The following is a 14,432-nucleotide window of genomic DNA, read 5'->3' on the forward strand; positions in this document are numbered from 1 at the left end:
AAACCCCCTAATAATAGGCCAGGACTAGTGTAAGAAGAAATGCACTACAAATGAAAGTACTAATATCAGTGAGAAAGGGGAAAAGACCTGACTAAAACCCTGTAGTAAATTTATTTCTCTACCTACCTGAAAATCCCAGGAAGTAACCCAGATTATGTGTAAAACCTATCTTTGTATTTCTGTATTGCTTTTCTAAAAAACAAATACATCTTTAAAAAGATAATACCCGCTAAAAGGAAGGGTTTTTGAGACCACTATGCCAAAGTTTAGAGATTATATGGACAGGGTGTAACTCTCTAGCCAGAAGTAAGCAGTGTCTCTGGGTTTGCAGTTTAGGTCATTGTTTAGAAGACAGATAATTTGCAGAAATGTGGTTTTACCTGGTGTGCAGGAGAAAGCAGAAGAAAGCAATGAATCATATAAATTATTAAGATAACAACTTGAAGCCATGCAAATCTATAGAATTTTGTGTCCCATTTTGTTACTTTAAAAGCAAACAAAGTAACAAACTCCTCAATATAAGACAAAACTGAGATTTAAAGCCTTTACTGGGTTAAGACCCTGGTCTAGCACAGGAGTTCTGCAATGCATGCAAGGAAATTTCAGCAGGAATTGAAGAAGAAAGATCTGCTTTGTGCAGTACCTTTCAGAGCAAAAATTTCTATTTACTTTGTATAAACTTCAGATGAAATTTCTTGAAGTATCTTCTCTGTGTGGGTGTTAAAAGTGAATGTTCCAAGAGGCCACAGAGAGTAAGATTAGACAGATGCTGTCAGCAACGCGACCACAAGAAAAGTTGTGATCGACCAATTATTAATAGCAAGATACAAAAAAACCCCAAACCCAACCATGTCCAAGTAACTTGGGGGATTGATTTAAACCCACACAAGTAAAGAAATTCAGACATCAGGGTGAAACTGCTTTATTGAGCCAAACAGCCCTGAGAGATGATGGATGTGTTGTGTCTGCCCCAGAAAGTGCCGAGGAACTGGGTCCAGCTCTCCCCAATAAAACGTCCCAGCTACAGCAAAACCACCTTAATACAAAACACGTCCCCAGATTTTTCCATCTTGAGACTATTCTGCAGGCCAATAAATGTCAGTCTGACAAAATTTATTATGACATTTAGGTTAAAGAGTTCTTACCTTGCCCTACACTACCTACATGTTCCCGCTGCAACAATTAAAGCAATTTCCCTCATCCCTTGCTTAAAAATTCAGAAATGCTTCAATTATTCCAACTGTCTTTTTAAAAATGGACCAAGAACCATTTTTGTATTGACACTGGATTGTGTCTGGCGTGGATAGGCTGCCTTGATTCCACTCCCATGTGGGTGATAATGACAAAAGATAAATAGAGGTAGCAATGGAAGGGATCTCTTCCTTCAGGTCTGATGCGGATTAAATGTTACTTTTTGAGCTTTAACCATTTCCTGCATTTCAGGTTCAGATGGAAAGATAAAAAATAAGAAGTTTTTTTGTTGTTGTCTCTTCTTTTCTTTCTTTATAAATAAGGCTCTCAAAAATGACTAAATTACTAATTTAAAGTTACTGAAAAGGTATTTAGGAAAGAGAACATTCTCTCTGATTTACCACAGAATCGTGGAATTGGTGAGGGTGGAACGGACCAGTTTAAAGAAGTATCACCCAGAGCTGGTTGTTCAGGATCAGCCCAGTCCAGGTTTTAAGAATCTCCAAGGATGGAGACTCTACAACCTCTCTGCATGCAAATAAATGTGTAAAAATACACATTAGATTTTAGAATATAAAGACATTTACCAATGATTCTGATAAATGCAGTGTGAAAAAGTGACAGCCAATAAATGTCACCAAAACAACTGAAGTCACAGTTTTGGACAAGTGTTACAGAGAATGAGACTCAAAGGAGCTGAAAAGCTGAAATCAAGAGTTTTAAATATTTTTGAAGTGTTGGTAAAACAGTAAAGTTTGCAGTTTCTTGTTATTGTCTCACTGATCACTTCTATCTAGTTTAGAGGCTGCTAAACCCTTCTTTGTAGTGTTTTTATTGATTTTACAAGACTATTATTGGATTACTGGCTGCAAACACACTTTGCAATGCAAGGCAGACATTCTGCTGTGGCTGGGAGCAATGAGGAGAATGACACTTCCACACAAATCCTCAGGGCAATTTTCTTCTTATTAAAAGCTTAACTTCTGGTTGCATCTCCATCATTTTTCACACTTCAGTACTACCTGTCAGTCAAACTGAAAGCTGAAGTATGTAAAAATCATCCTGTCTTACTATTTTTAAGTATATATGTAAATTCAACACTCATTTTCATCTTCTGAGTTCTCTGAAGAACAAAAACTCAAGTCAAAACCAGTCTGCCTCCAGGACACTGACATTCCTCAAGGTGTTATTTTGGGCAGAAATGCAGAACTGGTGGGGATCAATGATAAAGATGAAGAAACCTTGGGTGACACCACCTTTAACATGAAATCTAAGTCCTGGCTGTGCACCTGTCTCTGGTTCTATGAGCAGTGCTGGCTGCTGGAGCACCTCACCTTCCTTCCCATGGGCTGAAGGAGGACTCAGTCCTCTTGGGTCCTCGAGAGATGACAATGTAGATGAAAAAGATGAAATTCAGAACTCAAAAAAACCCACCTGTATTTTCCAGCCAGCTTAAAGCTCTGTGGTTTATTGGTTAAAATCTGCAAGAAGACACTGGATGTTTGATTTGGTAACATTTGGGTTACGACTTCTCTCGGTTGTCAAGACTTAAGAGCAGAAGCAACTCCACTTTTCATCAAGTCTCCAAGTGGAACAGGTTCACCTGAGCTCCCTGTCTCCTGGCCACCTACCTGCAAGGACTTGGCCAGTTTCTGGCTGTACTCCTCCTCCATCTGCTTCAGCTGGCTGTTGGCCTGGAACACACACAAAAGACAACCCCGTTAGCTCAGACAGAGGACGTGTACAGACACTTTGCCACCGGGCCCTGGGCTTGGCACCTCCTCCACATGCCTATCACTGAGCGCCGGCCCCGCGCCAGCCCCAACGCCCTTTTGTGGCAGCCAAAAAACCGCCAGGGCTGGGCTTTGATCTCGGGCCAACTATTCATCACTTAAAAGAGGGGAGAAATTGTACCTCTGCTGCCAATTATTAGAAAAACATAAAGAGTTCTGCGGATTAAAAAAAGAAAAAAAAATGAGAGAATGAGTGTGTGTGTGTGTCTGTGTGTGTGTGTGTCTGTGTGTCTGGGGAAGGGGGCAACACACACAAATGAGTTTATCAGGATGAGTTTGTTTCTGAACAGAGGGGAAAAACTGAGGAGAAAGTCCAGACAGAGGCTGCCAGGGCACAGTGCGACATGGGGGACACAGCTTCACCTCTCAGTTCTGTAACTGTCCTTTGTCCCATTCCTCATCCCTTCCTAGGGAAAGGTGGGGATTACACTGAAAATCCACCCAAGATGCAGCTGAACCAGCTTGGACATACAGCTCTTTCCTCACCACAGCATTTTTTTTCACAACTCAGAGCTAAAGAACTGAAAACAAGGCTGCTTGGTCATATCAGAATCCAACAAGCAAATATTTCTATAACCCCAGGATAAATAGCTCTTAAGGCTTTTTTTCCTCAAATAATTTAAGTTCAGAAATAATTTTATAGTAGTGATATTAATAAAAAATAAATACAATTTCATTTCAGGAGAGAAACTAGGTTTGTATTTTTCTTGCAGAAACCAGCCCAGCCCAGCCCCACAATGCTGTCCTCAGGTGAACTGCTCGGTGCTCTCGTCTTCTTGGCTCTCAAACTTCAGGACAGGTGTCTAAGACAAATATTTTCTTCGGGGGGACAGAATATCGTGCAGCTGAGTTCTGAAGCAAATTTAAGCTGATTAAGTTTTCAAAATCTACCTGACCTCCTGCTCAAACCTTTGATCTGTCGTCCTGAGTTTTACGGCACCGCATCCAGCGCCCAAACACCGGCTCCCGCCAGCACCTCTTCGGGGGGACCAGAGAAACCACAGGGGCCCCCAAAGCCTCTGAACCCTGCGTGGATCCAGCTGCAAGGCTCAGACTCCATTTCAACAAACACCAGGGATTTCAGGCAGGCAAAGAGTCTTATTGATTTTACTGGGCTATAAATTGAGGAGCTTAGAGCTGCAGAGCATTTCCGGATCGTCATGGTACGGCTGGAATCATCTTCAGCAATCCGGGCAGTTCTGTAAGGTGCAGCTCAGTGTAAGAATATTACAGCCAGTTCAAAGTAATCCTAAACTTTATATGAAATCGCAATTTCAGATCTTGAATCCCTTCAAATTCCAAAATTATGAAACATATGGATGTCTCCATCTGTTTGTTGGTATTAAGGAATCTATTAAAAACGTTAATCAAAACCAATTATCAAATTTGTGCATCATTTTTGAGATAACATTATGGTTTAGTAATAAACAGAGATAATGGCAATACACACTGGTTTAAAACACATCTAGAAGAATTCTGGAGCCCCAGACAAATTAAATTTCACTTTTCCTACATTTATCACTCAAAAGTGAACCACAAACACTGTAAGGGCCCATGGTGGGGGTGCATAAATAAAAGGAGTGGTGACACAGCGCCCGTTATCCCAGGGAGCTCTGTCCATGCTCTGTTTCTCCTTGTACTCAGGCTGACCCACATTAACACTCGTTCCATTGTACTGCAGCCTAGTTTCAGATGATGTTTTACCACCCCTGCATGTCATAAAGTGACTGAAACTGCCAGTTTATCTTTAGAGAAAAAAAGTAAAAAAATAAATTACAGCACCAGCATAAATTACTGTTACTCCCAGAAAGGGAGAGGGACTCGTCAGCAAGGCACTGCACAGATCATGTTACAGCTGCTCTCGCTCAACTTGCCTGGGGTAAAAGTCCTCATCTTTCATAGAAGCAGCTTTATAAACTCCTGAACCCACAGAAGAAATTCCAATAAATAATAAAAAACCACTCATGAGTTCCATAAACAAATTAGAATTTGTTTGTTCACACTGAGTGGAATCAGGCTGACCTCTGAGAGACAGGACAGAGGTGATCCAAAAGAAAGATACGCCGAATTTCAGTGTTTTATTCCTAACAAAAAGCAAAGAATGGACATCCTACCAGTTTACTTAAAAGGAATTGCAACATTTTATTTTATAATGGCTTTAACAACTTCCAGTTAGCAAAATATTTATAAGCTTTGTCTCCTGGTCACCAACAAACCATAAATTCTTGCATTTACTTCCAGTCCCAAACATCCCTAATGGAGGGGTCTGAATTTGAGAGTACTAAGCTACCAAAGCTTCCACTGGAGATGGCACGAGCACATCTAGAGGGGCTCAGGTTGTCTAAAACTGGTGACATTGGCCTGGTGGCACCGAAAACCATGGACACTCCCTGCCAGTACCTTAGAGAGTCTAACAGGAAGGCTGGAGAGGAACTTTTCACAAGGGTGATGGGAAAAGGGGGGATGGCTTCCCACTGCCAGAGGGCAGGGATGGATGGGATATTGGGAAGGAATTGTTCCCTGTGAGGATGGTGAGGCCCTGGCACAGGGTGCCCAGAGAAGCTGTGCCCGCCCCTGAATCCCTGGAAGTGTCCAAGGCCAGTTTGGACAGGGCTTGGAGCAACCTGGGATAAGGGAAGGTGTCCCTGCCCGTGGCAGGGGTGGGACTGGATGGGCTTTAAGGTCCCTTCCAATCCAAACCATTCCATGATTCTGTGGCTCCTGCTGACTTCAGCTTTTCCCTGAGGTCTGTAACACCCAACAGCTCTTGCATCATCACAAACCACACAAGCAGCTCTGATGAAGGCAGAGACCACAATTTACAGCACTGCTCAGCTGAAAAGATCCAACTCATGGGGCTGCCTGGGCACCCTCTTTTCCACTGCCATCTTTTAACTGCAGAAATATGAAGCTTCTCCTTTCTTAAAACCTGCAACTAAAACTAATTTAATACCTCTTTATATAGGCTGTTGCTTTGCAACCAAGGGAGACACAAACCACCTTCCCTGGGGCAGAGGTAGCACTGCTACACACAAAAAAATGCCTTTTAACTCTTTTTTGTTTTAAGGAATGAGTAAATGCACACAGAGATCTGTGCAGGGAACATCGGGGGGGATTTATGTCACATTTATCTCCACAAGGAGAAGGTTCACACTGGCCTGTGCACACACAGCAGTTTCCTGGGCTCCTTCTTTTCCATCTGGCTGCTGGGTTCATGTGCTGGAGGAAGCACGAGCTGTTTCTGAATTATTTTAAGGGCATTCCCTCCCTTTCAGGTTACATGCTATGTCAGAAACATAATGAATAAGAATTCAAGTGGAAGGTGAACATTTGGAGGCTCAGCCAGTATTCATTAAAGTCGGGCTCTTTTTATAGCAATGGGCAGTACTGCAAATAGAGTTAATGGTCTGAAACCAGTTTTCCATGTGCAAGAGGTGGCTGCTGAAATTCCCACTTGGCAGAAGCTTGTCAGAAATATAAATCGGAATATCCATTTTTATAATGAAAAAGGTTTAAATTGGATAAGCTGCAGAGGAATTCCACTGATTCAAAAACTAACTCCTGTTTAGTTTCACACAGTTAATATATATTTTAGCTAAAATTATCTGATTATGACAAGTTAACGTGCAGTTATTTTACATTACAGAGCGAGGACTTTTGCATTAAAAAGATTATGTCCTTGTTGCAGTTAATTGGTTTTAAAAACCAGCTATAATTCTTTCACAAGCCTCAAGCATCATATTGTGGTTGCCGAGCAAAACTGCATCGACTTCAACAAAACATTTCACGTAAAAATTAAAACTGTTATTAGCACTACAGACATGGTGTCTGAATTAATGGCTGCTCTTCTAACACAGCCCCATTTTCACTTTCTCCTTTCATGAAACAGAACAGCATCAGTAAAAGAGCACAGGATCTATGACAGGACCACACCACAAAAGCACACCGTGTCCTACCCTAATTACAAAGTATTTATAAGCTATTTTTAAAGTATGAGGTGTATCAGAGGGAATTTTTAGTTCCAGTTCCACTCAATGGAGCACAAGCCCTAAACAGCCCCAAGGTCACTCCCGGGTCCATCTGCTCCAGCTGCACTTTGGGGTTGGCAGCCACGAGGACAATTCCATCCTCCAGCAACATCCATGGAGGCATTTGGGAAGTCTTGGATGTTTATCAAAAATGAAGCTGTTGAGAATCTTTGGAACATTACAAATCTGTGCACAGTGTTAGATACTGGGAAGAAATCCTTCCCTGGGAGGGTGGGCAGGCCCTGGCACAGGGTGCCCAGAGCAGCTGGGGCTGCCCCTGGATCCCTGGCAGTGTCCAAGGCCAGGCTGGACATTGGGGCTTGGAGCAGCCTGGGACAGTGGGAGGTGTCCCTGCCCATGGCAGGGGTGGCACTGGATGTGCTTTAAGGCCCCTTCCAACACAAAAAATCATGGTTTAGTGATGGGCTTGGCAATGTTGGGTTTATGGTTGGACTTGATGACCTTAGAGGTCTTTTCCAACCTAAATAATTCCATGTTTCTCTATCTTCCAGCTTTGGAAACAGCTCTCATAACTAGAGTTTTATATATACACACACACCCCACCATATTCACTGATAGAGAAGTAGCAGATTTAAGAAGTTTTCTGCTTAGGGTACTAGATATGAAAGAATCATTTTTCAGAATGCCTGCAACTAGCTAAAAGTGGCCATCCATAAGCTGATCCTCCATAATTAGTTAGATAAAAGTGTAAGCAAACTTAAAAAAAAAAAAAAAAAAAAAGAAGAAGAAAAAAAGGAGGAAAAAATCAAAGGGTGGGGGAAGAAGAAGAAAGAAAACTTGCTCCAGGGAAGAGCAACTGTTCTCTGATGTGCAGCAAGGAATTTAACATCAAAGAACTAATGTAAATGGGGCCCATTTACCTCAAAAAACAACACACCACTCCACATTCTGGAATATTTCTATTTTAAGTTTGACAGCATTATGCTTTGTACCAAAATTCAAGATTGTGCAATTTGATAGATGTCAGAAGAAAATGACCTTCAGAACAGCTAACGGTGGAAATCTTTGTTAAGAAGTATGTTAAAACCCTCTGTATAATATCTGTTTAAACTTCAGAGATCAGCAGATTGCCTTTAAAGTTCATCTGATTGTACATAAAAATTCCATTCGGACTCAAAGCCTGAAACATGCATTTTCCTTATGTGCTTCTAATACTGACAGTGGGTGACTTCCTACACCAATACTCCTGTTCTTTCTCCTGCTCTCCCCACCAATCAGACAAAAATGAAAGCTGGATCTCTGTTCAGCAGTGAAAATAGCACACCAGTTCAGATATGTAATCTGAACCACCCAAAAGACCATTAAAAATAGCTGAATACCCAAAATGATGTTAACAGAATAATTAGTCAAGTACCAAATGACTTCAAGGGTTTTGAAAGTGAATGATAGAAATCCCAAAATCCTATTAATATTCTATTTTACATTTCACTTTTGGAGGTCTACAAATCTTTTCCTTTTTATTTTTTTTTCATTAAATATACATCTTTAGGAGAAAAAACCCTCTCATTCATGTGTGAAGTACTTTTCATTGGGAAAAACCCAGGAATGAATAGAAATGACTTTGACAGTACCTGCACAGAGAATTGCCTTTCTGCAGCACATTGTAATTCTGTGCTTAATGGGGGCCCACTGAGAAACTGCTTCTGCAAACTGTGCCTTAGGAAAACTCCAAATTCCAGACTTTTCATTTAAACCAACAGAGTATTTCTAATAATTCTGAAATTATGTGGAGGAACTAAATACAGACATTTAACTCTCCCAGAAAGTCTTCTGTGGGACTCCAGCTGCAGGGTGGCTGATGCCCAAGTTACACCAGCCTTACACCAGGACACCTTTATTCCCTTCATGGATTTACTGAGCATCTAAATATTCCCCAGCATCACTGATGCTGATTTAGAGTCAATATTGCTGTCAGCCAGGCATATTATTTTAAAACAAACTGGCCTAAAATACCAGCTTCGCATATAAGACAAGGATTTAAAACCAGACTAACAGCCTGGGTTTACCACATGCAGTTGTTTAATGCTTGAACTACCCTTCACAGAAGACAATACTGGTGAGTGCATCAGGCACTTAAAGGACTGGCAGAGAACTGTGGTTTAATCTGAAGCTGTTCTGGGACATTTTGCCAAAAGATTGTGTGGGTGTGATAAGCTCTGGGCTGGGATCATGGGCAGCACAGGCAAAGACGGCTGATTTTCGTTTGATTTACTCTCATCAATCATCAGATGACTGTCGGCAAAATCGGTATTGTGCTTTGTGGTGACAGAGATTCCTGCAAATGAAGATATTCAAGTGATCATCACAGATGTCATTGCTTCTCATCTGCCATCCATCACACTGGGCAGCTGGGTTCGAGATTCCTCAGTAACTTCCTATTCACACCAACTTTTGGGTCAAGTTTTATGTTATGGCACAGTTCTTCCTACAGCTCAACACTCAAATGAGATAGAGTAACCTAGCCAAGATGGGGAGACTGCAGCACTCTCCACTTTAGGGTCCCTAAATCACAAATACATTCCTGGATTACCTTCTTAATATTTCCTGGTTTTCTTCTGTTCCGTGCAACTAAACAAAGGTGATTATTTAAACTGGGTTTCAGATATTGTATCAAAAGTGGTGGCATGTTCTTTTTCAGAGCTTTAACAAAGAAAACATGCACCCAACAAGAATTACCTGACCTTTGACAAGCTGCCTTTATCCCTGAGAAATACCGGACACTCTGCTACGCAGGCACTTCACTCCTCTCCCCAACTCTGACGTAAAGAAGTTTCCTGAATCACTCAGGCCCAGATGTTTCTGGTACCCACACAGCTGACACCCAGCGAAACCACGAGGCTGTGAAACACCTTTGAAGATGCAAGTCGAAGCTAAAGTTTCCTCCACAAATAGAAGGCAACAGTCCCGAGATGTGACACTGATCCTATGACTATTTAATCTGAGCTTTACATAACACAATTCTTTCCGAAACTGGAGATTGCCGAGACCCAGGCACTTTATCATTATTTATCAGCTAAATTCACACGTCTTGATTTTTGCCAAGGAGAGACTTTAAGGTTCCTGAAATAATTATAAAGGGATAAGAATGAGATTTTTGGGTTTTAGATTCTGCATTGCTGTTTTAAGTTGAATTTTGTGGCAATAACAAGCATGTATTAATAAGACAATGAGCAGAAAGACGTTCTATGTATGTATCATTTTAAGATAGAATCTTTGCTATCAAATAGAAGAGAAACTGGGAACAAAAGGACAAACTCTGTATCCCTGAATTAACTCAGTACCACTAAATTAACTCAGTATCACGAAGTTAACTCAGTATTAGGAAGCGACATCATTAGACAAGAGCCCAACAAAAGTTAAGCTTCTACAGTTGGAAAGACAGACACTGAAAACATGACCAAATCCCCCAAAAAATCTGTGATCTGAAGCCATCAGTGCTCCTTAGCAAGATTATGCTGGATTACATTTTGTAGTTTTAAATACGACAAGCTTCCCGAAAAGAGTGACAACTTCCCAGAGCCAGAACGCACTGAGGAGAAACTTCCCAAGTCCAGCAAAGGCCCAGTTAAAAAGAAAATGAAATATATTGCTCAATCATCAAAGCAATTAAAAACATAAATAAGGCATTGCAAGACTCCTAACATTCCCAATGTTTAATTATTTATCTGTTCTCTGTCCTGCAGCTGTAGGTCAGAACTAACTCCTCTGAACTAAATACAGGAGAACTCTTTTGGGGATTTGTACCTTATTCATTTTCAAGCAAACATTCAAATTCATTTCAAATTCACACAAGAACTGCAACAGTTTCACCTAAATCAGATTTTCTACAAGTTAAACACCCCTCCTACACTCAGATGTGATTGTGAAACTACTTTGATCTCTGTTCCCAAATTTATTGCTCTGTGTAATCCATGACAAAATATAATGTGATTTACTGTATCTCTATATGACAGCCCAGCAGCTGACAGAACTTAATAATTTAGCATAAGAAAAAAACCCTTCTGGCACCAAAATATACAAATCATAATTGAGGCTTTTTAGTATCACGTTACAATGAAGCACATGCAGACTGATCATAAGAACTTCAAAACAATTAGAATTCTTTCTCACCCATTTAATGAAGGTGGGTTTTACTCCGTGACATGTTCTGCAGCTGTAAGCAAGTCATTTTGGAGCACTTTTCTTTCTTCACATTAATGACTCTGAAGGACTAATAACGTTGTTTTACCCCTTCCCTACTTCCCAAACACTCCTTCTCCTCCAAAATGAAGAAAAAAGCCACCTGCAGCTCTTCTCTATTATAATGATATGAAGAAAGAGCAAATGAGTGTAAACAGTGTCTTCAAATCGTGCCAGAATTTAAATATGCAATTATTATGTTTTATATTAGTTTGGTCTTGATCACTGAGCATTTTTTGTACATAAAGCTATTTGGAAATCTGGTTTTTTTATAGTGCTGACCCAAGCAGGGATGTCATGGACACATTCCACGGGGCACCTTTTGCAGCGGCTTGTGCTGACTCTGGGGTTTGGGGGACTTGAGAGAGTCTTTGTGCAAAGGATGCATCACCCCAGAAACTCCAAAGCAAAGTAAGAATGTGGAGCTTGTGGATACAGGAGAAATTTCTACTTCTAATTCCAAGGAACAAACACCAGTTACTGCTGTTTGCACAACCAAAGCCATGGAGAAGCCCCAGAGAAACCAGCACGGATGGCTGCAGGGACTGGGACCCAGGAGCAGGGAATCCTTCCTGTCACACCTGACCAGGAACCCAGACCTCATTCAATAATTCTGAACAAATCTAAGAATGAATTGGCAGAGCTGTTAAAATAAAAAATTCCACCAGTAATCTCACATTACAGTCACCACCATACTGGAAAACAGCCAATGTTTTCCAAATATTATCTCGTACTCAGGAATGTAAGGATAAGTAAAATTCGTAAATCAGAGAAAACTGTACCTACAAGCAATCAGCCTTTTCCAAGACACAAGGTATTGGCAAAAGAGGGAGGGAGTGAGGTCATGATTCAATTGGGCTTTTAAAAATATTTAATAAAGCTGAAATAATAAGCAATTGTGTATTACAAGATAAAGCCAGTGTGTTACAGGTTGTTTGGAGAGTGAAGAAAGGCTCAGGAAACGATTGAAAAAGTAACTACAACAGTTGTTCTGCCACTGGCAAAACCTCAGCATTCACCTTATCCACCATCCCCATGACTTTGTGAGTCTTGATCTTATGAATACACTCCAAAGGATAAAACCTGGCAGTTATGGAATTGAGAAGAGGCAGCGTGGGCCCAGGTGCTGCAGAACAAGGAGGGGTGTTTGGACAAACACTTGAAAAAGAAAGAGGAGACAGAGACAACAAAAAAACCCCACCTGTGAATGCTTCTTCAACATACTTCAGATTAATACCAGTTGGTTAAAAACCCAGGCAAACTTCTCCAACAACTACCCAGCTATAATTGATATGACAGGACACGAGTAAAGTGCGCTGAAATATGGGCCGTATGACCGAGCCTGAATTTTAATCATATCAGCCTTTGCCCTGCTGAAAGCCATCTTTTTAACTCCATATTTTGTCATAACTTACCATTTATCTCTTGTCTGGTTCTCATTTCTTAACAGCATTGCTTCAATTATTTTCATTTTTAACCCTGTGGTGCTATTTGTAACTGCAAATAATGGTGCTTGATCTCCCTTCAGACATTAAGAAAGATATTTAAAAGTGAGCCTGTTGCTCATGGGTGCACAATTTTTTCCCCACAGTGACAGTGACAGTTACACCAACTTCTCCTGGCTCCTAACTCTAGAACCAGTTTTATAAATAGAGTTGATGAGCAGACATCTGACCTGTTGATTTCTGGTTTGGGTTTTTTTGAGTTTTTATTCTTATTTTTTTAAAGGAGATAGGAGCAGAGTAACTCTGTGAATAACTGCAGCTCTTGCTCTGAAACATCTCCAGTAGGGAGAGGGCCATAAATTCTGTTTAGTCTTATTTGAGTGAAATATCCCTGAGATGATTCTACCATTTTTTTCTTCATGTTTGGCTGTGTTGATTGAAGACTCTTCCAAATGGCTCCCCTGAGGGATGATGCAATTCCTGTGACCATGTTCCTGGTCCACCATCATCCTGCTTTTTCTTTGGAGGAATCAGAAGGAGCAGTGCAAAAAGGGACACACTAGAGAGGAAACTGGTTTTTAAAAGATTTGTTGAAAGGTACTATGAAGGCAGATTAAATAATCTGTGGTTGTTGTGCTAACATACATTAAAAATATTTTTGTGAAATACATTTCTTCTTGATCTTTTGGCATCATGTTTTGCTTTTACGTGATCTTTTGGCATCACATTTCTGGTTTTGCTAGATTTTCTCCAACAAAGCCAAAGTACTACGCTCATTTTTATTAACATTAGTTGGTGAATCACTATCGCTGTGTCAGAAACGTTCAAGAACCAAATGTAATTTAATGTACACAGGCTCTACAAAACAAAAACAATAAAAATATTACTACTCTGGAACAGAGAGATAATATCATAGACAATAGTTCTTGGATTATAATGAAAAAAAATTTAGAGTCTTGGGAAACATCCAACTCTTCTTGGTAAGAATTGGAGGCTCCTTAAATTATTCATAGCTGGGGCCTAAGCTAAATAATTGATGTAATAGACTCAAAACAAGTTTAAAAAAATGGCACATCTACAACTGGTAGAGATCCTGACTGCATTCAGCAAGGACACAAACATAGGTCTGCATTACAATTAGACACAATTTAATGAGATCATTACACTCGGGAAGAATATACGTCCACATTTTATGGTTGACCTATCTGCCCCCATGTAAATAACCAGGGAATCACGGCAGTGAGTGTGAAAACAGCTCCTCTGAGTGCTCCCACAAACAAAGTTATCTGCAAGTGTGGCTTCAGTCTTCAAGTTAATGAAGTGAAAGGTGTCAGATCAAAGGTTCCATCGCATCCAGTTCTCAGAATGTCTTAGGGACAAAGATGGAACCATGTCTGGTGTTAATGAAATGTGGAGTTGGCAGAGAGGAACCAGAGCTGGAGAGACAGGACTGAGAAATGTGAACTCATGGAAGGCACAGAATGCTCGTACTTTAGGAGCAGAAGTAACTGCTTAGGGGAACCTCAATACTTTTAACCAAGTATCTCTTGGAGTATCTTTCATCTCAGAAGATGTCATATTCTTTCCCTTCATCTTCTATTTCTTTGCCAGTGCTGAACAGTGTGACATCATCTGCAACAGTGCCAGAAGAGATACTGTGAATCACAGATATTCCTGCACATGCAGCATGAATATATGCCCAAAGAGTTACATCCAACTGGGTTGAGTGAGGAATTAATCCAGCATCACAGAGCCTGATGCTGAAGGAGGGGCTG

General features: G+C 40.7%; 1 protein-coding gene across 5 annotated transcripts in view; it reads right to left on the reverse strand.

Moving 5' to 3' along the window:
• Positions 1-14,432, reverse strand: part of CEP112 (centrosomal protein 112) — a 158,266-nt gene that overhangs the window by 42,150 nt on the left and 101,684 nt on the right. For all 5 annotated transcript variants that reach the window (XM_048323684.1, XM_048323681.1, XM_048323682.1 and 2 more), the window contains one exon: positions 2,823-2,885. In XM_048323684.1, coding sequence (XP_048179641.1) covers positions 2,823-2,885 — 63 coding nt within the window. The remainder of the gene's footprint in view (positions 1-2,822; positions 2,886-14,432) is intronic.

The sequence above is a fragment of the Corvus hawaiiensis genome, chromosome 19 (genome assembly GCF_020740725.1).
Source record: "Corvus hawaiiensis isolate bCorHaw1 chromosome 19, bCorHaw1.pri.cur, whole genome shotgun sequence".
Taxonomy (NCBI): Eukaryota; Metazoa; Chordata; class Aves; order Passeriformes; family Corvidae; genus Corvus; species Corvus hawaiiensis.